At 46.1% G+C, this 24,992-nt stretch overlaps 1 protein-coding gene across 2 annotated transcripts in view; it reads left to right on the top strand.

Annotated features, from left to right (window-relative positions):
- Positions 1-24,992, top strand: part of LOC306914881 (disintegrin and metalloproteinase domain-containing protein 11-like) — a 79,182-nt gene that overhangs the window by 47,023 nt on the left and 7,167 nt on the right. For both annotated transcript variants that reach the window (XM_079492102.1, XM_079492103.1), the window contains exons 9-25: positions 1,534-1,608; positions 1,969-2,040; positions 2,558-2,724; positions 5,707-5,791; positions 6,487-6,577; positions 8,474-8,525; positions 9,427-9,526; positions 12,139-12,210; positions 12,682-12,774; positions 14,559-14,639; positions 16,172-16,222; positions 17,023-17,086; positions 17,556-17,661; positions 18,248-18,367; positions 20,228-20,396; positions 21,753-21,867; positions 23,211-23,301. In XM_079492102.1, the coding sequence (XP_079348228.1) occupies positions 1,534-1,608; positions 1,969-2,040; positions 2,558-2,724; positions 5,707-5,791; positions 6,487-6,577; positions 8,474-8,525; positions 9,427-9,526; positions 12,139-12,210; positions 12,682-12,774; positions 14,559-14,639; positions 16,172-16,222; positions 17,023-17,086; positions 17,556-17,661; positions 18,248-18,367; positions 20,228-20,396; positions 21,753-21,867; positions 23,211-23,301 (1,604 nt within the window). The remainder of the gene's footprint in view (positions 1-1,533; positions 1,609-1,968; positions 2,041-2,557; positions 2,725-5,706; positions 5,792-6,486; positions 6,578-8,473; positions 8,526-9,426; positions 9,527-12,138; positions 12,211-12,681; positions 12,775-14,558; positions 14,640-16,171; positions 16,223-17,022; positions 17,087-17,555; positions 17,662-18,247; positions 18,368-20,227; positions 20,397-21,752; positions 21,868-23,210; positions 23,302-24,992) is intronic.

Genomic DNA, 24,992 nt, shown 5'->3' with positions numbered 1-24,992 from the left:
ATCCAACGTTTTAGAGACCGGAATCGGTTCCATCCCATTTTGGAACCGTTTCCGGAACAGCTTTGCGTGTATGTCTGTCTGTCTCTGCTCACTTCACACGAGTGTGATTTTTTGAATTATATCACACTGGTATGTGGACGTCTGCTTTACAATGTCCTGACCGATTCTCAAAACGTTTTAATTTCAAGGCCTGCCATAGTCCCATTTGTACACTCTCTGAGTTAGAGATGCCATCACTTGTAGTGCCTGACGGATGGTAGATGTTTGGGTCCAATGCAGATCTCGATTTCGGAAAGTCCACCCTATATACTGATGTTTTTTGACCGATATTTTGTCCAAAAGGAGAAAAATCTATTTGCATTAATTTGTAAAGATTTGATGAAGGTTTTTCAAAAATGAAAATGTCACAAATCTACAAGCCCACAACGCATTGGCTGCCTATAATATAGGATCTTGTTTTGGCTGTAGTGACTATGCCCAAAAATATGAATGCCAAGTTTACAGTGGTTAAAAATGGACAATATATTCCGTGGCTGTAAAACCTTTTGCGTATTCTCGAATATTGTCAGAAGCAGTGACACCCAATCACAGCTACCAAGGCTCCTGCCGTGCTCACAGTTTTATTTTCTCAGCACGTTCCCTTTTCACATTTCGTCTGTTCAGGTTTGTTAATCTTCTGTTTGCAGCCAGATAGCAGATGAGGTGTGACAAATAACGGCAAAACTTTCTATCACAATGACGATAATACACCAAACCAGACCCAATCCCAGTATTTTATAGAGCCCTATCAGTGACACATACTGTATGTTCACAAATGGTGTGCACTGTGCACACAGTCACACACACACGCACGCACGCACGTGCACACAGAGAGAGAGAGAGACTATTCACCTGACAGTGCTGTTTTTTGTGTGCATTATACTTGTACCGGCGCTATGCTTCAGCAGAACATACAGTACAGACACACACAAACAATCAATGTTTAACAATACTGATATGTAATGGAGAAACCCAGCCAATGATACGTTTCCATAGAGGGAGGGAGGGTGCCGTTCCCCTCCAAGGCAGTCACAGTGAACACCTGGCTGGGGTAATCAGAGCTGTGGGAGATGTAGACAGAACACCTGGGGTAATCAGAGCTGTGGGAGATGTAGACAGAACACCTGGGGTAATCAGAGCTGTGGGAGATGTGGAGAATCTAGCTTTTCACACACGCTGCACGACTGAGTCGTGCACCGACAAGGACACATGCAGAGTCCTGACGTGTGTGTGTGAGAGAACGAGACGTGCACGCGACACGTGCGCGAGAAGGTGTGATGAAAGGCCTGCTTCATTGTCCCCGTTTGAATTATTATGAGAGGAGCTTCGAAGTTAGCCTGGCGCGGCCAGACTCATAGCGAGGATTCACTGACGCTTCATCCTCGCTATGAGTCTGGCTGCGCCAGGCTACTTCGAAATAGCTTCAACGGTGTGTGCGTGCATGCGCGTGCGTGTGTTTGTGTGTGTGTGTGTGTGTGATGCTGTCCTCTACAGGTGCGGCGGAACCAGCGCACCGTCCAGACAGAAACCAAGTATATCGAGTTGATGGTCATCAATGACCACGACCTGGTACGTACGGTACACACAACTCTTCATTCATTTAATGTCCTCCTCATACTTTTGGCTTTGTCCCAGTTTGGTGCTGTTTTGAAATTGCAGTTAAGGGTTCCCATCAATAGCCAAAGGGTTTTTGGCTATTGATTTTTTCCAAAACATGCATAACATTTACACGAAATATGTAACATAAGTCGTGTTTGTAATGTTTTAAAAACAAATGTGTCGGAACCCTAACAGTATTTAGACTTTCCAAGGTGTTACATGCAACAATGATGAAAGCCAAATACTGTAGTGCATTGAAGCAATAAAGAATGAACAATCTGAAATCATGAATCCTCTCCTCTTCTCTCCTCTCCTCTCACCTGTTCATAGTTTGTCCAGCTGCGTCGGTCAGTCTCTCAGACCAGGAACTTTGCCAAAGCGGTGGTCAACATGGCTGACGCGGTAAGAGCACCTCCTCACTCCCTTATATATTTGCTCCCGTTTAATGGCACCTTGTTGACGAGAGTGGTACACAACAGGTGTCCGCAAGAATAGGGACACTATTCTGCCGTGTGTGTGGTTAATTGCAAACAACTGTTCCCTACACTATACTTCCTGTAGAAAATAATGTAGCGCAGTGGTTCTCAAACAGTGGTTCTCAAAACCCCATAACAAAATGTTAAGAGGCAACATTTCTTTCCAATATGGCTGCTGTTCATGAAGCCTATTGTGGTGATGGGTGTGTGACGCATCATTCGAAATACTATGCAGCTCAAAACGCTTTAGCTTGCTCGGTGCCAAAAACACAGTCCGCAGATATTGTAGGCGAGAGGCACTTCCGCGTTGGTCACAGAAGCGGGGCGTTTTTACAAGCACAAGCTGTATAGTATTTAGTATGATGTGTGCGTAACTGGCTATGAGTCAAGGACAAGGAGTAGCTCAACCCCCCCCCCTCTCTCTCTCTCTCTCTCTCTGTCAGATCTACAAGGAGCAGCTGAACACGCGCATCGTGCTGGTTGCCATGGAGACGTGGTCCTCCCACAACATGGTGTCTGTGGGAGACGACCCCCTGCTGACCCTGCGCGACTTCATGAAGTACCGGAGGGAGAGCGTCAAGGAGCGCAGCGACGCCACACACCTCTTCTCGTGAGTTAGTTCACCCCCCCTCCGCCACAGCGACGCCACACACCTCTTCTCGTGAGTTAGTTCACCCCCCCTCCCCCACAGCGACGCCACACACCTTCTCGTGAGTTAGTTCACCCCCCCCTCCCCCACAGCGACGCCACACACCTTCTTGTGAGTTAGTTCACCCCCCCTCCGCCACAGCGACGCCACACACCTCTTCTCGTGAGTTAGTTCACCCCCCCTCCGCCACAGCGACGCCACACACCTCTTCTCGTGAGTTAGTTCACCCCCCCTCCGCCACAGCGACGCCACACACCTTCTCGTGAGTTAGTTCACCCCCCTCCCCCACAGCGACGCCACACACCTCTTCTCGTGAGTTAGTTCACCCCCCCCTCCCCCACACCTCTTCTTGTGAGTTAACCACCCCCACAGCGACGCCACACACCTCTTCTCGTGAGTTCACCTCCCCACAGCGACGCCACACACCTCTTCTCGTGAGTTCACCTCCCCCACAGCGACGCCACACACCTTCTCGTGAGTTAACCTCCCCCACAGCGACGCCACACACCTCTTCTCGTGAGTTCACCCCCCCCCCCACAGCGACGCCACACACCTCTTCTCGTGAGTTAACCACCCCCACAGCGACGCCACACACCTCTTCTCGTGAGTTAACCACCCCCACAGCGACGCCACACACCTCTTCTCGTGAGTTAGTTCACCCCCCCTCCCCCACAGCGACGCCACACACCTTCTCGTGAGTTAGTTCACCCCCCCTCCCCCACAGCGACGCCACACACCTTCTCGTGAGTTAGTTCACCCCCCCTCCGCCACAGCGACGCCACACACCTCTTCTCGTGAGTTAGTTCACCCCCCCTCCCCCACAGCGACGCCACACACCTCTTCTCGTGAGTTAGTTCACCCCCCCTCCCCCACAGCGACGCCACACACCTCTTCTCGTGAGTTAGTTCACCCCCCCCTCCGCCACAGCGACGCCACACACCTCTTCTCGTGAGTTAGTTCACCCCCCCTCCGCCACAGCGACGCCACACACCTCTTCTCGTGAGTTAGTTCACCCCCCTCCCCCACAGCGACGCCACACACCTTCTCGTGAGTTAGTTCACCCCCCCCCCCCTCCCCCACACCTCTTCTTGTGAGTTAACCACCCCCACAGCGACGCCACACACCTCTTCTCGTGAGTTCACCTCCCCACAGCGACGCCACACACCTCTTCTCGTGAGTTCACCTCCCCCACAGCGACGCCACACACCTTCTCGTGAGTTCACCTCCCCCACAGCGACGCCACACACCTCTTCTCGTGAGTTAACCTCCCCCACAGCGACGCCACACACCTCTTCTCGTGAGTTCACCTCCCCACAGCGACGCCACACACCTCTTCTCGTGAGTTAGTTCACCCCCCCCCCCCCCCCCACACCTCTTCTTGTGAGTTAACCACCCCCACAGCGACGCCAAACACTTCTTCTCGTGAGTTAACACCCCCACAGCGACACCACACACCTCTTCTCGTGAGTTCACCCCCCCTCCACAGCGACGCCACACACCTCTTCTCGTGAGTTCACCTCCCCCACAGCGACGCCACACACCTCTTCTCGTGAGTTCACCCCCCCCCCCCCCCACAGCGACGCCACACACCTCTTCTCGTGAGTTAACCCCCCCACAGCGACGCCACACACCTCTTCTTGTGAGTTAACCACCCCCACAGCGACGCCACACACCTCTTCTTGTGAGTTAACCTCCCCCACAGCGACGCCACACACCTCTTCTCGTGAGTTAACCCCCCCCCACAGCGACGCCACACACCTCTTCTCGTGAGTTAACCACCCCCACAGCGACGCCACACACCTCTTCTCGTGAGTTCACCTCCCCACAGCGACGCCACACACCTCTTCTCGTGAGTTCACCTCCCCCACAGCGACGCCACACACCTCTTCTCGTGAGTTCACCTCCCCACAGCGACGCCACACACCTCTTCTTGTGAGTTAACCCCCCCCACAGCGACGCCACACACCTCTTCTCGTGAGTTAACCCCCCCACAGCGACGCCACACACCTCTTCTCGTGAGTTAACCCCCCCACAGCGACGCCACACACCTCTTCTCGTGAGTTAACCCCCCCACAGCGACGCCACACACCTCTTCTCGTGAGTTAACTCCCCCACAGCGACGCCACACACCTCTTCTTGTGAGTTCACCTCCCCCACAGCGACGCCACACATCTCTTCTCGTGAGTTAACCACCCCCACAGCGACGCCACACACCTCTTCTCGTGAGTTAACGCCCCCACAGCGACACCACACACCTCTTCTCGCTTCCCCAGATGACAGTGTTTGATAATTTAATGACTTTAAAGACACAGAAAAAAAGGCTGCAAGTATTCAACAAACTATACTACAAAAACTGGTCAAACATTGGCTAATTTGTTGAATTTGATATAAATAAATATAAATAAATGTAAAGGTCAAAGAACCACTGAGCTAGAGCAGTGGTGCTCAAAGCGGGGTCCTTGGGGAGGGCGGGGGGAGGAAGGAGGTCACCAGCTAAACTGTACTATACTACTACTGTACTATAGCACAACAAGCATTTTAACCACTTTATCCATATTTTATACTTTGGCTATTCAAAAACCGCAAGCACACAGTTTGTACATCTGCTAGTTCTGAATTATTTACATCTGTACATCTGCTATTTTAAGTATTTTTGAAACATTGTGAATACATTGTTTTTCTACAAATCTTCCCGTACGGCGGTCCCTGGCACAACATATGTTCAGATATGGGTCATATGAATTGCACATCAATTTGGGGGTCCATGGCATGACACTGTTTGAGAACCAATGAAAAACAGTATGTATACCAAAACAAATATTTATTAGAAAACCAAAGTTTCAGCCTGACAAAAGGTCTTCTGTCTCTCTCTCTCTCTCTCTCTCTCTCTCTCTCTCTCTCTCTCTCTCTCTCTCTCTCTCTCTCTCTCTCTCTCTCTCGCAGCGGGAGGACGTTCCTGAATAGCCGCAGTGGGACAGCATACATTGGTGGCATCTGTTCACCCACCAGGAGCGGTGGTGTGAATGAGGTAACACTAGTGTGTGTGTGGCTGTCGTGTTTGAATGAGTTTGGGAGTTTGGGAGTCTACAGTACTAACATTTTGTACATGACGTTTTTCTAAATGCTTCTCCCTGAAAGAAGCACTCTTATTTTCACTGTGATCAACAGCCTAGAAGTAGGAAGGGACCTGCTGACCATTGGGAAATCCGTCCGACAAGTAAGGGTCACAACGGTTTCCCAACGCCAAATAAAATGGCCTCCGATCTGAGCATAGTCTGCTGAGGAGGAGACGTCTGTCTGTCCCTATGGTCTGTCCTGGACGGGAGTCTCCGGACGTTAATTACTTAATTCCGTTCATTTGATAGTTTAGTTAGGGGCCAACCGGAAGGGGCGAATGCCCTTATTTGTTTTTCTACCGTTTTTCTTTTTCTGCCACTCTTTGCAGTTCTGGCTGGTAGAGGGTCATCATGGGAAATGAAGCTCACAGTCATTCGTCAAAGCACCTCTGACCTTTAGATCTCTCAATATAATCATATGAATTTTATGATCCATATCCACTCCTGAGATTTTCGTAGCCTGGTTAACCACTCCCTCGTGTGTGTGTGTGTGTGTGTGTGCGTGTGCGTGTGCGTGTGCGTGTGCGTGCGTGCGTGTGTGTGTGTGTGTGTGTGTGTGCGAGTGTGTGCGTGCGTGCGTGCGTGCGTGCGTGCGTGCTCATTCCAGTATGGAAACGTGGGTCCTATGGCCATCACTCTGTGTCAGACGCTGGGTCTTAACCTCGGGATGATGTGGAATAAGGCGAGACCCGCTGCAGGTAGGAAGCTCCCTAATGGCTGCTCCTCTTGGTTCTGCAGGGTTGGCTATGTAAGCCCTGCTGTATGCCTCCTTGTTATGATGAGTTACTAGTCTAGGGGGGCCCGAGGCACAACATGAATAGATGCTCCCGCCTTCCCCAACTCCCAAACAGCCACACAAACAAAGGGTTAATGTGTACAAAATAAATATGTATTAATTAAAGCAGAAATAACATGCATTTTAAAACTGTTTTTAATATTTAATATCATATTGTCTTTCCCTCAAACTTATTTCTAATGGTTTGAGCCTCAATCACCACACTGATATAACCAGTCCTTGTCATTTCTTTCTGGACTTTGAAAGCAGTTTTAGCTGCAGTACCACAATGTCCTGAGGTGGTATGGGTGCTGATATGCAGATTATTTCATATTTGAGTCATTATAATACTGATGCTAGATAAAACCAGGCTTGTTTCCATTCCATGCCAGCTTGGAATGTCAACAATGGCGGACATTGTAAACAAAGTGGAAATGCAAATTTGGAACTGAAGACTGAAGAAGAGGAGGAATTATACAAAGTAGGGTGACATTGATGACATCACGATGAGGACAAAATCAGTTGAGCTGTTCCTGAGAGCAATTTCCATTAAAGCACCCATATGATATGAAAGCCTGATTGTTCAAAATTGGTTATATTATTTGTGGGGATAGAAAACACTTTTGGGAGCCCCAAAAACACAAAAGAAATTGAAAAAGTTGAATTTTATGTTATAGGTCATTTAACTAAATAGAAATAACAATATAGAGTTAATTTCATAAACTTAATGATAACTGAGAATGAATGTTGTAATAAATCAAGAGCTAAACAAAAATAATATCTTATACCTAACAAAAATAACCAAATACGATCTATTACGATCTATTACCTCCTTAATAATAATAATTTTGAATTGAATTGAAATCTTTATTTGAATAAGCAATTTAAAACAATATAAACAGAAACGACAGAATAAGTACAAAATAATAAAAAAGCAAATTCAAAAGGAGTGAGAAGAAGCAAAGCTTATTGCTCCCACCCCCTTTCCATCATTACTAAGTATCATTAATCATATACATAATAATAATAATAATAATAATAAAACTTTATTTGTATAGCACCTTTCATGACATGAAATGCAGCTCAAAGTGCTTTACAGAGCAATGGAGAAAAAAAAGAAAAGCAAGGCATAAACATTAATGCAATACAGTGAGGACATGAATAACAAAAAAAATTAAAAGATCAATTAAAAGCAAGAGTGTAGAAGTAACATAAACAATACTCAAGAGAAGTTAGAGAACTAACAAACTCAAAATCACTTAACTCGGATCAAGAGAACAGCAAAGCAACAGCAAGTAACTACAAATAACAGAAGGTGTGTGGTGGCCGGTTGGGAGAAGAGGCCTGTACTGCCTCACTGACCTAATGAGGCTGAGGGCATGTATTTGTATTTTGTGAACACAGGAGGTGTTAACAGTGTTTCTCCAGCCAAATCATTTCCCAGAATGAGATCCACACCTACCACAGGTAACCGAGTCCGCACGCCAACTCGCACTGGGCCAGACAAGAGTGAGGAGTTAACACACATTTGAGCGAGCCCCCAATTCATGTTATGACACAGTCTAGGCCAGGGTGTGCCTGAGACACAACATAAGTAGAGGGTATGTGTGTGACATCATCATCATACCCGGAAGTTATGCGGGAACGCCTACTGAGTGGCAAAAAACGACTTTCTGGCCTTGACTGTGTGTGTGTGTGTGTGTGTGTGTGTGTGTGTGTGTGTGTGTGTGTGTGTGTGTGTGTGTGTGTGTGTGTGTGTGTGTGTGTGTGTGTGTGTGTGTGTGTGTGTGTGTGTGTGTGTGTGTGTGTGTTCATTTAGGAGAGTGCCGGTGTCCAGACCCGTGGTTGGGTTGCATCATGGAGGACACGGGGTATGTGCCCAGATGTAGTCCACACAGTGTAATGGTCTTAACTGTTAGACTGCTATTAGACTCTAATAACATGGTCTACAACAAAATCTGTTTTTTTAAATATTTCCACTCAGGCTTTATCTGAAGGCTGTATGTTTCCCAGAAATATGTTTCATGTGATTTATTATTCAGCGAGGCAATAACAATGTGATGCAAATCACAACTTTTGTCTTATCACCTTTTCATAGGTGTTTGATTCCTAGAGTTTTCATGCTAGCAACCTTCATGTTGTCGTTTCCTGCACAGTACTGTTAGCAGTGTAGATGAGTGATTCTCAACCTTTTTAAAGTCAAAGACACCAAGTTTGATAATGTCGCTGTCGGGCTCTATGCACACAATAACTCTTCCATACTTCCTCTAATAGGCTCTATGCACACAATAACTCTTCCTACTTCCTCCAATAGGCTCTATGCACACAATAACTCTTCCTACTGTACTTCCTCTAATAGGCTCTATGCACACAATAACTCTTCCTACTTCTGAGCCACTTCCCTACTTCCTTCACAGGTGTTGTTACAGATGATACTAATTAAGGCTCTGTTCCATTTAGTGTACAGTGGTTCTCAAATGTTTTGATTTCAAGGACCCCCATAACTCAAGTTACACACCCATACGTGGGGCCATTTGGAACCCACTCAAGGACACTTTGAGACCCGTACTGGTGTAGCAGAGTGTTTCCAGTGAGCCAATAGCAGCACCCTGACTCTGTTTGACCAGAATGCAACCGAGCCTTCATTAGTATCATGAGTCGGGTTGTTTGCGAATGCAGCCAATTGGCTCAAGTCATAGCGTATGGGTGCTTGACCTGGGGGTCATGTGATAGCGTATGACCTCTGACCTGGGCGTCATGGTGTCGTTCCAGGTACTACCTGCCCAGGAAGTTCTCCCGCTGCAGTATAGACGAGTACCTGCGCTTCCTGTGGCAGGGAGGAGGAAACTGTCTGTTCAACAAACCTAGCAAGGTGTCACGCACGCACGCACCCACCCACGCACGCACGCACGCACGCACGCACGCACGCACGCACGCACGCACACACGCACACACGCACACACACACACACACACACACACACACACACACACACACACACACACACACACACACACACACACACACACACACACACACACTCTGTCAGGGAGGAGGAAGCTGTCTGTTCAACAAACCCAGCAAGGTGACTTTCTGTCTCACACAACTGCACTGAGGAATGATTACAATCCAAGACACTTTATTCAATAAAATGGTGCCTTTATATAGTCAGAGCCTTCATCCAAAGCACCGTTTCATTACATTCACACTGGAGACTGACACAGGAGTGGATTTTCACCCCCTGAACCAAACCACTCCCACATAACAAATCCCATCACTGTCCCAATCCCGTACCAGACAGAGAGTCGTGTTTTTCAAATGGACTTGCTCGATGGGAGCAGTTTAGGGTTCAGTGTCTTGTTCAACGACACTTCAACAATAACCTGGGAGGAGCCTGGTATCAACCCAGGAACCGTTTGTGTCCCAATCAGCTGCTCTATCTCCTGAGCCACTGTCTGATGCACCACTGCATGTAGCACTAACATGGATGTGCACTTAATTAGTGATGGGAGATTAATCGGCAAACACATCGGTATCGGCCGATATTGGCCTTAAACCAATTAATTGGTAATCGGTATCAGTAAAATAATATGTCGGATTTAGCAGATATTTCATTTTATTATTATTATGTTGAAAAATAAATTTAAAAACGCCTGAAAAAGCCTTTTGTGATGATGAAGGCTGCAAATTATATCAGTGTTTTCTGGGGAAGCTTTTGAAATAGTTGGAACATTTAAAAGCAAAATACTACATTCAAGCTGTTTATGTTGTGATATGAGCCAACATTTCAATAACATTGCTTTTTTCCAAATTCAGCCGTTTCATATAATGGCCAAAAAATGTAATACAGAATGAGATCATATCGACATCGGTTATATCGGTTATCGGCCATAATAGCAATTAATTATATTGAAATCGCCCAAATTGTTTCATCGGTACATCCCTACACTTAATTCTTCACAGAGATGGCCGATGGATAGATAAGACTGGTTGTTTGGTATGTCCCATGGGTCTGATCACTCACAAGCCTTGATTGTCTAGGCAGGGAAAGCAGCAGCTATTTAGCAGTCTACTGCTGCTTTCTGCCGTCACAAAAGATACCACGCTTCCCCAGAATGTTCTGTTCACCTAGGTGACGTGTAGCTGTAGGAAAACAACAACAGTGACTCTAAGGTGACATTCACACTAGAGAGCTTTGCTGCGATTAAAACGAATCCTGCTGCGCATTGTCAGAAAGTGCACTTCGTTTGGCAGGTGTGAAGGCTCATTCAAATCCTAATGCGTATCAAAGAACCGCATTCTACTCCGAGCAAAAACGGGGGTTTCGCTTCGCTTCCAATCGCACTAGATTACGATTCGGTGCAGGTGTGAATGCAATCCGCAGAAAATAAAGGAAATGAAGCAAACAATGTGGCGGGTGAGGAGCTGAACACAGTTGGAGATGGAGAAGGCATATTTTACGCAGCGCAAAGATGTCCCGTTACCGTGGATAGACGTGGTCGAATGAGGAGACTGAAGCCCTGATCGAAATGAGGACGAGTACATTAATCAATTGCTTAAGGAAACACATAAAAACACTGCAGTGTATTATAGCCTACAGAATATTCTGTCTGTCTGTCTGTCTGTGCGTGCCGTAAACATGGAGTGCTGTCACTGTGTGGGGAGTAGGGACTTTCATCTCGATAAAGTTGTAAACATTTTGCGCTGCTGTCTGTTAACAGTGCGTGGCTGCGTGCGTAGAGAGAGAGAGAGAGAGAGAGGGGGGAGAGAGAGGGAGAGGGGTCCCCCCTGCTGCGTTTCCAATTGCTACGGATGACAGTGTGAAGGCAAACCGCAGCAAATTAAATATGCAAGAATCCCAACTACTCCGCCCATTCGCATCGAGTCTACCGAAGTATTAGGTGGGAATGTGACCTAAAACAACAACAGTGTTGTGCCAAAGGGTGCATTGTAGCTTCCAGCGGGTTTGCATAAGAGGATGTTAATAGATAGATAGATAAATAGATAGATAGATAGATATACTTAATTTGTCTTTGCGGAAATTTGTTTTGTGCCAAGCAGTCATCAGGATACAAAAAACAACATACAATACAATACAATACAATACAATACAATACAAACAGATCACACAATACATGACAATACCTCACAGCTCCTCTGGCAGAGAGGGAAAAATAAACAAAAATCCTGCCTAGGGCACTAAATTGCTTATGGCTGGCACTGCTTATCAGAACAAACCATCTTGAAGCTGTGTACCGTCGTCCCGATGGTATTGGATAGAGGATAGAAGATGGTATTGGCTGTGTAACGGATGTGTTCTGTCCCTAGCAATAGCTTTTCCCTGGGTACCTGGGTCTCATATATTGTTCTCATACTCTCAAGTCGTACCCCAGCTATTTTGCTGGATACCTTGATGATTTAATGGAGTTTGTTCTTATTAAATAATTGTGATTTGTTCTCCACACTGTGCTTGTCGTCATACAGCTGCTGGACCCGACAGAGTGTGGCAACGGATACGTAGAGCAGGGGGAGGAGTGCGACTGTGGAACCCTAGTGGTGAGTGTATTCATTACAACCGGAAATGGAAATGGTATGAACTATTTTCACATACTCAAGGGAATTTGACTACATGGTTGCTCTCCATTTTCAACCAAAAAGACGATAAAAACAAAGAAAATAAAGACATGTGATTCTAGAAAAATATGAAAGAAACACGTGATGACAATGAATGAGTAATATGTGCATGTTAATAATGGCCTCTCTAAATGCTGTGGTAAAAGTAAATGTCCTATATTGAAGCTCACAGCACGGCATTGTGAGCTTGTAGATCAGCCATTGTCGGTACACGACACCACTGTGCGACAGTACAGAGTGTGAGTTAAGCATAATTTGTGTTGGCTTGATTACAAACCCCACACAAAATAAATCAAACTGAATTATAATTGTTCAACTGGATCCTATCATTTGGTTCAATGCAGTCTCTTTGGATGAGTTCATCAGGGTGGTTGTGGTGTACGTGTCTCACAGGAATGTTCTCGGAGCGGAGCGGCGTGCTGTAAGAAGTGCACGCTCACACACGACGCCATGTGCAGCAACGGACTGTGCTGTACGGACTGCATGGTGAGCCCTCCTTACCTCTCTGACCCACTTAGCATGCATGCGTTGGTGCTGTCCTTATACCTCCTTGTACCTCACTCACCACACTGACCACTTAGCATGCATGCGTTTGTGCTGTCCTTATACCTCCTTGTACCTCGCTCACCACACTGACCACTTAGCATGCATGCGTTGGTGCTGTCCTTATACCTCCTTGTACCTCACTCACCACACTGACCACTTAGCATGCATGCGTTGGTGCTGTCCTTATACCTCCTTGTACCTCGCTCACCACACTGACCACTTAGCATGCATGCGTTGGTGCTGTCCTTATACCTCCTTGTACCTCACTCACCACACTGACCACTTAGCATGCATGCGTTGGTGCTGTCCTTATACCTCCTTGTACCTCACTCACCACACTGACCACTTAGCATGCATGCGTTGGTGCTGTCCTTATACCTCCTTGTACCTCGCTCACCACACTGACCACTTAGCATGCATGCGTTGGTGCTGTCCTTATACCTCCTTGTACCTCGCTCACCACACTGACCACTTAGCATGCATGCGTTGGTGCTGTCCTTATACCTCCTTGTACCTCGCTCACCACACTGACCACTTAGCATGCGTGCGTTGGTGCTGTCCTTATACCTCCTTGTACCTCGCTCACCACACTGACCACTTAGCATGCATGCGTTGGTGCTGTCCTTATACCTCCTTGTACCTCGCTCACCACACTGACCACTTAGCATGCATGCGTTGGTGCTGTCCTTATACCTCCTTGTACCTCACTCACCACACTGACCACTTAGCATGCATGCGTTGGTGCTGTCCTTATACCTCCTTGTACCTCGCTCACCACACTGACCACTTAGCATGCATGCGTTGGTGCTGTCCTTATACCTCCTTGTACCTCACTCACCACACTGACCACTTAGCATGCATGCGTTGGTGCTGTCCTTATACCTCCTTGTACCTCGCTCACCACACTGACCACTTAGCATGCATGCGTTGGTGCTGTCCTTATACCTCCTTGTACCTCACGCATCACACTGACCACTTAGCATGCATGCGTTGGTGCTGTCCTTATACCTCCTTGTACCTCACTCACCACACTGACCACTTAGCATGCATGCGTTGGTGCTGTCCTTATACCTCCTTGTACCTCACTCACCACACTGACCACTTAGCATGCATGCGTTGGTGCTGTCCTTATACCTCCTTGTACCTCACTCACCACACTGACCACTTAGCATGCATGCATTCATGTCAATTGCACCTTGAACATTGCATGTCATCCGCGTCATCAGTGCCCATACCCCAGGTGGGGTTGGCGAAAGGGCCTTTCTGTGTGGAGTTTGCATGTTCTCCCCGTGTCCCCTAGGGTAGGTACCCTCACAAAAAACATGCAGTAATCCTGGTCTCTAAACTGCCTCCCCCTGGCCAGCCAGGGCACCTGATGGAAGGGAATGGAACTGGTTGGAATAACGTGGTCCTTCCACTCGCTACGCCCAACCGGGGAAACTCTCCCCTGTCAGGTGCAAAGAAGCAGCTTGGACACTCATGCATTGAAGGAAGCATGAGGTCAGTCCGTTGCTCTCCCCAGGTTGGCGGAGGGTGTGTAGAGCCCAGGATCACATTAGATAATAATTGACACTGGGTGAAAATGGATTGCAAAATCGTGGGATAATTTTTTTTAGAAAGAGCATCTGCTACAGCTGCTACAGCTGCTACAGCTGCTACATGCTACAGCTGCTACATGCTACAGCTGCTACATGCCTAAATAGTGTTAAAACTGTGTGTTACAGTACGAGTTGAGAGGAGTGACGTGTCGCAATGCCGTCAACGACTGTGACATCCCCGAGAGCTGTCCAGGAGATTCTAGTCAGGTGAGACTCAGAGACATGACCAGTCAGGGTAGGGAGCTGTCCAGGAGATTCTAGTCAGGTGAGACTCAGAGACATGACCAGTCAGGGTAGGGAGCTGTCCAGGAGATTCTAGTCAGGTGAGACTCAGAGACATGACCAGTCAGGGTAGGGAGCTGGCCAGGAGATTCTAGCCAGGTAAGACTGAGAGACATGACCAGTCAGGGTAGGGAGCTGTCCAGGAGATTCTAGCCAGGTGAGACTCATGACCAGTCAGTGTACTGGCCTCCTGGGAGCTGTCCAGGAGATTCTAGCCAGGTGAGACTCATGACCAGTCAGTGTACTGGCCTCCTGGGAGCTGTCCAGGAGATTCTAGTCAGGTGAGACTCAGAGACATGACCAGTCAGGGTACTGGGCTCCTGGGAGCTGTGCAGGATATTCTAGTCAGGTCTTATCACAAACATGGAAATCATCACAGTGAAATCCTCACGGTAAGATTTAACAGTGGGCGACAGCCTGGCGTATTTTCCGGAAGTGCATTATTTGTCTATGGGACCTGGCAACTACTGGCGATAGCAGGCAAAGAGGCGATAGTCGAAACGTGGGCGGAGGAATGTCGTAACAAAAACATGAACATTTTCTTCCGGCGATAGCCAATCAAATTCATGTGTTGCTTTGTTTACCCTCCACGTTGAACGCTGATACGTTTATATTAGGGGTGCACCATTATGAAATTATGAACGATATCCTATCTCCGATTATTTGGAGGGTCATATCTGCTGATACCGATTCTGACCGATTGGGATATTATACAGAGGACCACAATGGAAACAAGCCTAGGCCCTATATATATACTAGGGGCTTGGTCCAAAGCCTGTTAATAAAGTATTCAATCACTCAATAAATATACTCTTTTTCCAAGTGTCTGTTTTCACTACTGAATGAAGACTACACAAATTAAATGTAGAATTTAACCATTGACCGTCACATTATTATTGCGTAATCAATATCGGTGAAAATAATCAGCATTATTTTGAGACCGATCAGATACCGATATGGTATTTTTATGGCCGCTATGGCAGATTCCGATACGCTACCGATTATATTGTGCATCTCTAGTTTATATATGATTTAAATATGGCCCAGAGTCGCCGCTGTTCGCCCGCTGTTAAAACGTAGGGTCAATGTTAATAGAACTCTAAGAGTGTACACATATTGTCCAGTGGTATTACTCAGAAATACTGTGATTTTATTTTTACTTAGCAATACCGTAGCAATACCAAAATGTAGGAATACTCTGCTAGTAGCTGTAAATATCCTTTATGCTGTGTGTGTGTATACTGTGCCTGCTTTTCAATCCACACATCGAGTCTATTTCCAGGCAACACGTTGGTATGAAATCATTGTAAAGAAAGTTGATTCTGATCCTCTTATAATCTTTTATTTATGCTTTCACGTGTTATTCTTTGGGTGGACCACTACATCTTGTATAACAAATGTTATTGTGGCCCAAGAATCAAATCAAACCAAATAAAAGCCATGTTGTTTCTCCTCAGTGTCCTCATAATGTACGCAAGCTGGACGGCTACACGTGTGAAGTTGGCCAGGTAAAATACCTGACTTTATCAATATCTACTGTAGGTTTGTTCTTCTTCGTGCGTGCGTGCGTGCGTGAGTGTACTACTAACTAGCCAGTTACAATGCTCCTGTCCCTCCGGCTTATGGAATGTACTTGTACTAGCCAATTGCAGACAAACAAATACACCAGGCACAAGTCAAACTTGAGTCCTCTTGATCGATGCCCATGTGTCGGTTCCCACAGCACCAATTTGCTGGCGGGCAGTTCCTGATGTCTTTGGCAGTGTCCTGCTAGTCTCATTCTCCTGGCTGCTATTTTCTGGCTCACCTTTGGTTGTGACCGACTAGTCACTACCCAGGGCAAGGAAGGACACAACACAGGGCAGCTTTCTTAAGTAGACTGGTTTATTCCTCTCAGTGCAAGAAATAACACAACATATGACATTTTACACAGGAGAGGCGATAGCTCTCCACTGTCCGGACAGACGCTCTCTCTCTCTCTCTCTCTCTGTTTGTGGAGATGACTGATTTATCCTGTTGTGCCTTGATCAAGTCCATGCACAACAGGTGCGCAGCTACACCCAGCTCTGAGTTTGACTCAGGCCAGGTGTGACTGCTTAAATCAGTCATCCTCCATCTCACAGGTATTCCCTCATACAGGATCTTGTTGGTAACATGTGCACTCTTGCTGATGTTAAGTACTGCACGCAACGTTCTGGTGTAGCAGCACCCATCTAGAGACTTCTATACCTAACATACACCTAAACAAACTCTGTCTATCTCTGTAGCTCTGTCTCACTCTCTCTCTTTCTCTCTCTCTCTTTCTCAGGGTCGTTGTTATGGAGGTCGCTGTAAGACCAGAGAGCACCAATGTAGGAGCCTGTGGGGCCACAGTGAGTTGGACTGCATATTATTGAGCGTTAGTTCTTTAAAATGTTGTCGCCTTATTACTCACAGAATACTGAGAAACTCACAGAATACTGAGAAAGAAATCTGAGCACGGACAGTGGCTTGTATGTCAAATATTAGTGGAAGTTGAAGATCTTCTTCACTTTCAAGTTATGGGAAAAAACAACATTGTGAGCTTTCCCAGTGAGGACCACTTATTGCAAGCTGACCCATTTGCAGTCATTATTGTTTTACACATAGTATCATAGTGGTATATTTGTTTTAAATCCTAACATTGTATTTCATACGCAGTTCACATACTGTGTACTGTAGGTGAATCGGTGATACATATTTCGGGGACCTGAAGAAAAATAGTGTGTCCTACTGCTGTAGTGTTTGGTGGTGGTGAGTGACAGGGGAAGAGTGTGGCACAGGGTTATACACGGTCTGAGTTCAATGTTTCTCTCTCGTCAGGCTCAGCTGACAGATTCTGCTATGAGAAACTCAACGCAGAGGGCACAGAGAAAGGCAACTGCGGCTGGGACAGCAATAACCAGGCATGGGTACTATGCAACAAGCAGTAAGTAATGCAAATACCGCCAAATAAATGTCACTACCCCAAAATACTTTTTGTCATGTTTGCAGGTTTCTGAGAAGGCCTTAACGATATATTATAATTTCAAATATCATGGTTTTAAGGCTTTTAAATAGACTAAAATTGAGTCGAGTCAAGTAATACAAGTAATACTTAGTTGACGGTGGTCGCCTCTGTAATTGGTCAGCTCTTAGATTAGATTGCATTCAAATCAATTAATCAAAACTGTGCGTCTGTGAGTTATCTGTTTGTGCACTTTTCTTTGCATCCTTGGTTTGTTTGTAAATAATACAATAGTGTGAACCTTAAACGAACAAGAAACCAAACTATAGGTGCGATTGCATCCCTTATTGGTGCACTGAATTATCTGGGAGAGGGATACATTTTGTCAGTGTCGGTGCCAAACGCACATGGAAGGAATGTAAATTACTTCTCTGGCATTTGCTATTTCAGTCTATCGCCTTGAGACTCTTTCTTGTCTTTTCATCTCTCTCTCTCTCTCCCTCTCTCTCTCTCTCTCTCTCTCTCTCTCTCTCTCTCTTCCTCTCCATTTCTCGGCTCCATCTGTCAGAGACGTGCTGTGTGGCTTCCTGCTGTGTACTAACCTGACAGAGAAACCAGGCTTCGGGGAGCTCCAGGGGGAACCCAGCAGCATGACCCTGTACCACCAGAGCAGATACATGGACTGCAGGTCAGACACTGACTTCTGTCGTAATGAGGCGTAATGAGCTCTATGCACGCGAGCCTTTTTGGAAAGAACTAGGTCCCCTACTTCCTTCACAGGTGTTACCGATGATGCTAATTCAAGGACCACTTCACCACCTTTCAACCTATCTTCATATAATAGGTCCTCACTAATAATCATGATAAAATGGCACCATTTTTTCTACTCAGTCTGTCTCATAGGAGGGCTGTTCAGAAACCCGTCCACCAGTGACATCATCGTTAGGCAATTTTGTTTTTAAACAATATTTATTTTACAAAAATGTTTAGATTTTTATTATCGTGAGAACGATGGCTTCCATTTTCGCATTGCAACTTTTCAGGACTAGAAAGCCTGCAGTTTCTATTATTGGATTCCCCATCGATGATGGTGCCATTTTATCATGCTTATTAGTGAGGACCTAGTGTATGAAGATAGGTTGAAAAGTAGTGAAGTGGTCCTTTAAGGCTAAGGTTTCCATTCTGGTCAAACAGAGTCAGGGTGCTGCTTTTGTGCATGTTGGCTCACTGGAAACACTCTGCTACACCAGTAGTGGATCTCAAATTGTCTGAGTGGATTCCAAATGGCCCCGTACGGGTGTGTGACTGAGAGTGTACACATGGAACCAAATGGACCCTTACAGGTCTGTTTGGTTCCATTTGTACACTCCCAGAGTTACAGTATGGGGGTCCTTGAAATAAAATGGTTTGAGAACCACTGTACACTAAATGGAACGGCCTCAATTAGTATAATCAAAAGCAATTAAAGTAAAGCAAAGTTCTTTGTTTACCCAGGGTAAGTGGACTAAGCTCGAGATGCTTGTTTACAGCCACGCCCTGCTCATAGAACATTTCATGGTTGGGGTTCAATGCCTTGCTCAAGGGCACTTCAGCGGTGGTAATTTTAACGTGCCGGTCCGGGGATTCGAACTGGCGACCTTCCGGTATCAAGACCGCTGCCCTATCAGTAACACCTGTGAAGGAAGTAACGAAGGGGCCCGGAAGTAGGAAGGGTTATTCTGTGTGCATAAAGCCTATTGCTACAGCCTGTGGTGCATCATGTTTGATTGTAATAGGCCTATCTCACAGCATTTCCCCGCCCCCTTTCCACGCCCCCTTTTGGAGCTAGTGGTGTTTCTGCGGTCCATAGGCTTCCATGTTAAAAGAGGTATTTTCACAAGCCACAAACTACTGTTTTGTAAAGGTAAGGTTTATGCTACTTATTTGAGTTGTTATACCATTGTGCATTCTTCATATTATTATCGGTCTTTGACATTTTAACATTAGGAAATGTACTTAGATTCTCCAGAGAAAAAAAGTGTAAATGCTAATGGTTAAATAACACCACTAGCTCCAAAAGGGGGTGTGGAAAGGGGGCGGGGAAATGCTGTGAAATAGGCCTTAAAGATGGAGTGCCACAATTTCTGTATTTTTCCAGTCAAACGGGCCAATGAAATAAACAGCAATATAGTGACATCACACTATCAGCCCCTCCCCTAACCCCTCCCCCTTTATCATACAACAACAGCTGTGGGTGCGGCTTCAGTTCAGGTGGATCACCACCCATCACCACCCACCAGGCAAACCAGGCATACTTAATGAACTGTTGGGCGTGTCCACATAAAAGCATGATTTTAACAAATACTGTACACTTTTTGGAAAAAGTTCTTCCTCCTTATATTATAACAATACCTGATGATCATGTTTTAGGGTGGAAAGAAATCATGGCACTCCATCTTTAAACAATAATAAGAAAAGGCCCTTATACTCTGCAAGCTTTTTGGTTCTGGGGGTCTAATAACGCCTCCTCTAAGCTCTGACCTCTGACCTCCCACTGTGCCGTGTCCAGTGGCGGCCATGCGGTTCTGGACGACGGCACAGACCTGGGCTACGTGGATGACGGCACGCCGTGCGGTCCGAACATGATGTGTCTGGAGCGCCGCTGTCTGCCCGTACCCACTTTCAACCTCAGCACCTGTCCCGGCTCGGCCACCGACCGCATCTGCTCCCATCACGGGGTGAGTTCCACGCCAGATGCAAAGTTTGGCCCCTTTTCCACCAAAATATGGTTCTAGAACTGGTTCCGTTCTTTATTTTTGTTGTGATGGTTTATAATCACATCTGCATCTTCCATCCTGAATAGTGACCCGCCCACTTTGGTTCCCACTTCAGGGCAAGCAGAAGTATTTTTTGGTTCCAGTTCCGAACCAACTTTTACGGATCGGAACCAATTAATTTGGTTCCAAATTTAGCGGGGAAAAAAGAATGGAACCCTGGTGTAAAAGGGGCCCATTAGTTGCCTGCTCCAGACAATAGACGGCAGTGGGGTGGAAGCGGCTCAGGGGTAGAGTGGCCAGTAGAGCAGATCCGGGGCTCCCCCAGTGTCCAAGTGTCCTTGAACAAGACTTCAAACCCCTTTGTAGGTTGGTGCCTTGCATGGTTTCCTCCGCCATTGGTGCATGAATGTGTGTATGAATGGGTGAATGTAATATGCACAATCTATGTAAAGCACTTGGGATAAAAGCGCTATATAAATGCACCATTTACCATCTATGTAAAGCACTTGGGATAAAAGCGCTATATAAATGCACCATTTACCATTTAGGCTGGCAACTCCACTGAGTGGACTGCTTCTCTGTGTCTGGCAATTATGTTTTCAACCTGCACTTTTTCCACATTCTCCAATGAGCAGAGGGGGTGGGGGTGGGTTTAAAACGATTGTTCAAGCTGTTGGTGCGGTGGTGGGAAAAGTATTCTGATTAGAAGTAAAAGTAGCGATGCCACAATGTAGAAATACTGTTTAAATGCAAGTAAAAGTCTCTATTCAGAAGGTGACTGCTGAGGAGTAATATCAATAGATCTATGAAATGTTGTAAAAATGATCAGTAGAGGTCAGCAGAGAGACAATACAAATTGTTTGAAATAAATGGCAAGAAATATGCAGCATAAAATCAAAAACGACTAATTATAATTACAAGCTTTTCCATTTGATTATACATGCTTTTCCTCCTACAGGCATAGAATTTTACTATATTTGTTTATTTAGACGGGACACTGCATAATTATTAATGGACAATACATTTGTATGCAACGCAAATACGCCAGATTTAGCAAAGATGCTAATTTACATCCGCAGTCCCCACACAAAACAAAAACAAAAGAGTGGAATACATTACACGACGTATGACGTAGCCCTGCTCTTTTTTTGTCTGACAACAGACAAGTTGTATGTAACGATGTAGCTTGGTCCTCGATCTCCGCTGTCTGTCTGTCTGTCTGTCTGTCTGTCTGTCTGTCTGTCTGTCTGTCTGTCTGTCTGTCTGTCTGTCTGTCTGTCTGTCTGTCTGTCTGTCTGTCTGTCTGTCTGTCGTCAGGTTTGCAGTAACGAGGTGAAGTGTATCTGCGATACAGACTACACAGGCAAGGACTGCAGTGTGTTTGATCCCATGCCTGAGCCCACCCCCCCAGAGGGTCCAGAGAAACACAAAGGTAAGGACTGACCCCATGCCTGAGCCCACCCCCCCAGAGGGTCCAGAGAAACACAAAGGTATCAAACTAGCCTTGCGTAGCCTTGTCCTTCTCAGTGTTCAACACGTCAACTCAATTTCATTGTAACTAAGATATTCGATAGAAATTCATAATTGTTTGAATGCCATATTTAGCCAGTACGAGCACAAATGTCCCGTTTATTTACTGCTGCTATGGCGGCATCCTTCTTTGTTGTGAAATAGGAATCTCTTGCAATGCTTATCTGGTGATAAGCCCTACCTATATTTGCATACTGGGCCCTGTTTGGTTATAGCCTGGTTCCAGACGAATCTGGTTGGTCTGACACTACTTCGGGTCCGCGAATTGAGCGGGGCCAGACTTACCGGTAATCTCCCTGGGGAAATTTGCATTGCAAAGGCAGATGAGTCTGGCTACACGAGACTATTATCACAGGCCCCAGCGGAACCAGTATTTTATACTTTGTACCAGTATTTTATTATCCTCCCTGACTGGCCCACTCCTCTCCTCCCTCCCACAGGCCCCAGCGGAACCAGTATTTTATACTTTGTACCAGTATTTTATTATCCTCCCTGACTGGCCCACTCCTCTCCTCCCTCCCACAGGCCCCAGCGGAACCAGTATTTAATACTTTGTACCAGTATTGTATTATCCTCCCTGACTGGCCCACTCCTCTCCTCCCTCCCACAGGCCCCAGCGGAACCAGTATTGTATACTTTGTACCAGTATTTTATTATCCTCCCTGACTGGCCCACTCCTCTCCTCCCTCCTATGCTCCTCCTATCCTCCCTCCACTCCTCTCCTCCCTCCCACAGGCCCCAGCTGAACCAGTATTTAATACTTTGTACCAGTATTGTATTGTCCTCCCTGACTGGCCCACTCCTCTCCTCCCTCCCACAGGCCCCAGCTGAACCAGTATTTTATACTTTGTACCAGTATTGTATTATCCTCCCTGACTGGCCCACTCCTCTCCTCCCTCCCACAGGCCCCAGCGGAACCAGTATTTAATACTTTGTACCAGTATTGTATTATCCTCCCTGACTGGCCCACTCCTCTCCTCCCTCCCACAGGCCCCAGCGGAACCAGTATTTTATACTTTGTACCAGTATTGTATTATCCTCCCTGACTGGCCCACTCCTCTCCTCCCTCCCACAGGCCCCAGCTGAACCAGTATTTTATACTTTGTACCAGTATTGTATTATCCTCCCTGACTGGCCCACTCCTCTCCTCCCTCCCACAGGCCCCAGCTGAACCAGTATTTAATACTTTGTACCAGTATTGTATTATCCTCCCTGACTGGCCCACTCCTCTCCTCCCTCCCACAGGCCCCAGCGGAACAAACATCATAATAGGGTCCATTGCTGGAGCTATACTGCTTGCAGCAATAGTCCTTGGTGGAACCGGCTGGGGATTCAAGTAAGGGCTTTAAGTCAGGCTTTTTTTATTACCTGCTGACCCACTTGGCCAGCACTGTGCCTGTTGCATGCCTGCTGGTGACTGTGCATTTATTATGTGGCTTTGGCTAAGTGTCTGTATGCAGATGGAGAATGGACGATTGTTGGAGAACGGGAAAATACACAAATGAGTTAAAGCTGCAATCCAGAAGGTCAATGACTTAACATATTCTGGATATGAAACAATCAAAACAATTTCCCAATATTAGGGGGGGAAAAAAACCTAATAAATCAAATATTGCGGCTATAATTGCATGTACCATGCAGTATAACATAGGGCTTACGTAGTTAATGAATAAAATGTTATTTTTATCAATATGTATGTACATAATATAGAACGTTGCAGACAAATCATGACAATAAACACAATGTCTTGGGCCGATCATATAATTAGACAGAAGAAACACAAAAAGTGTTGTACACTGCCATTTTATTTTCTTTCTATTTATTATCGGCCCAAGACATTGGTCCTCATTCACAACGGCGTTTACGCTCATAACGTTACGTAACGTGAGCGGAGCGTGAGCGGACAGGCATTTACGTGGATTCCCACATTACGTGGGAATTCATGAAGTTGAACGTGAACTTGACGGTGACGTTGTTTGGTCGGAAACTCCGCTATAAGCTGCGCCAGCTCAGAGGGTCGTGTACTGCTTGCGTAGATTTATTCAGAAGGCTTTAGTCTTCATGCTGACTCAATTAAAAGTCCCCAAACCTCAGATAAAATATGTAGGCATGTGTCAACATTGGTCAGCACATAAAAAAAATGATAGCTTATATAAAAGCCAAGTATCACTTGTATGCCTAAATGCAAGCATTCTAGACGCAGGTTAGCCTAGAGTCCCATACAGAAACTGCCCCTGCAAGCCCGACACCTTTTTATTTATTTATTAGGATATTTCTAGCATGCGCGATTGCGCTGCTCACTTGACAGCTTTCTACTCGCAGTGCAACGCGTTGTGAGCTTGTAGATCGGCTCTCGCGGACTCGCGCTGCATGTTAAAAAACAAACTCACAATTATTATAAGAACATACACTTATCTGCATTCTGCACTGTACGAATCCAACGTTGTTTAGTGTAGTAATGCCTGCAGTAGGCCTATTGAAATTGTTTTGTTACGGAGCTCCTTTGAGTCACACTGTCGGTGTGTGTGTGTGTGTGTGGACAGTCCAATCTGGGTGAAATTCACATTGGAAAATGAATATAACGGCAAGCCTGGCCCGGACAGAACAGATTATTTCTATGGTTCACAGACATGCCGGTCTGACAGACAGACAGCAGTCACGAGGGCTAATTAGCCCTATACAAATATAGAAGTCCACATTATTGCATCAGCGCGTGCAATTCGGCCAGTCATAGTTTTAAGCCAGTGCACCTTAATTAATTATAATATGGGGAACTTATAGCTAGGCTGTAGGCTACTACATTGATCTCATCATGAGATCAATCAAGTTTGGTGCCAAATGTCCCGTGAATCATTTTAATATGACGACATCATGAAATTAACCTGCACTTAGATCTGACAAAGAGGAGGCTACCCGCCGTATATGGTTGAAAATTTAAATAGCTATAGGCCTATGCCTACGTGTCCATGATCAGAACAAATCCATTCTCCACATGGCATTCAGACAGATGACAGTGAGATGATATTA

Source organism: Electrona antarctica, assembly GCF_951216825.1.
Source record: "Electrona antarctica genome assembly, chromosome: 22".
Lineage (NCBI taxonomy): Eukaryota > Metazoa > Chordata > Actinopteri > Myctophiformes > Myctophidae > Electrona > Electrona antarctica.
The sequence above is the reverse complement of the archived record's forward strand: the minus strand, read 5'-3'. Positions and strand labels throughout refer to the sequence as shown.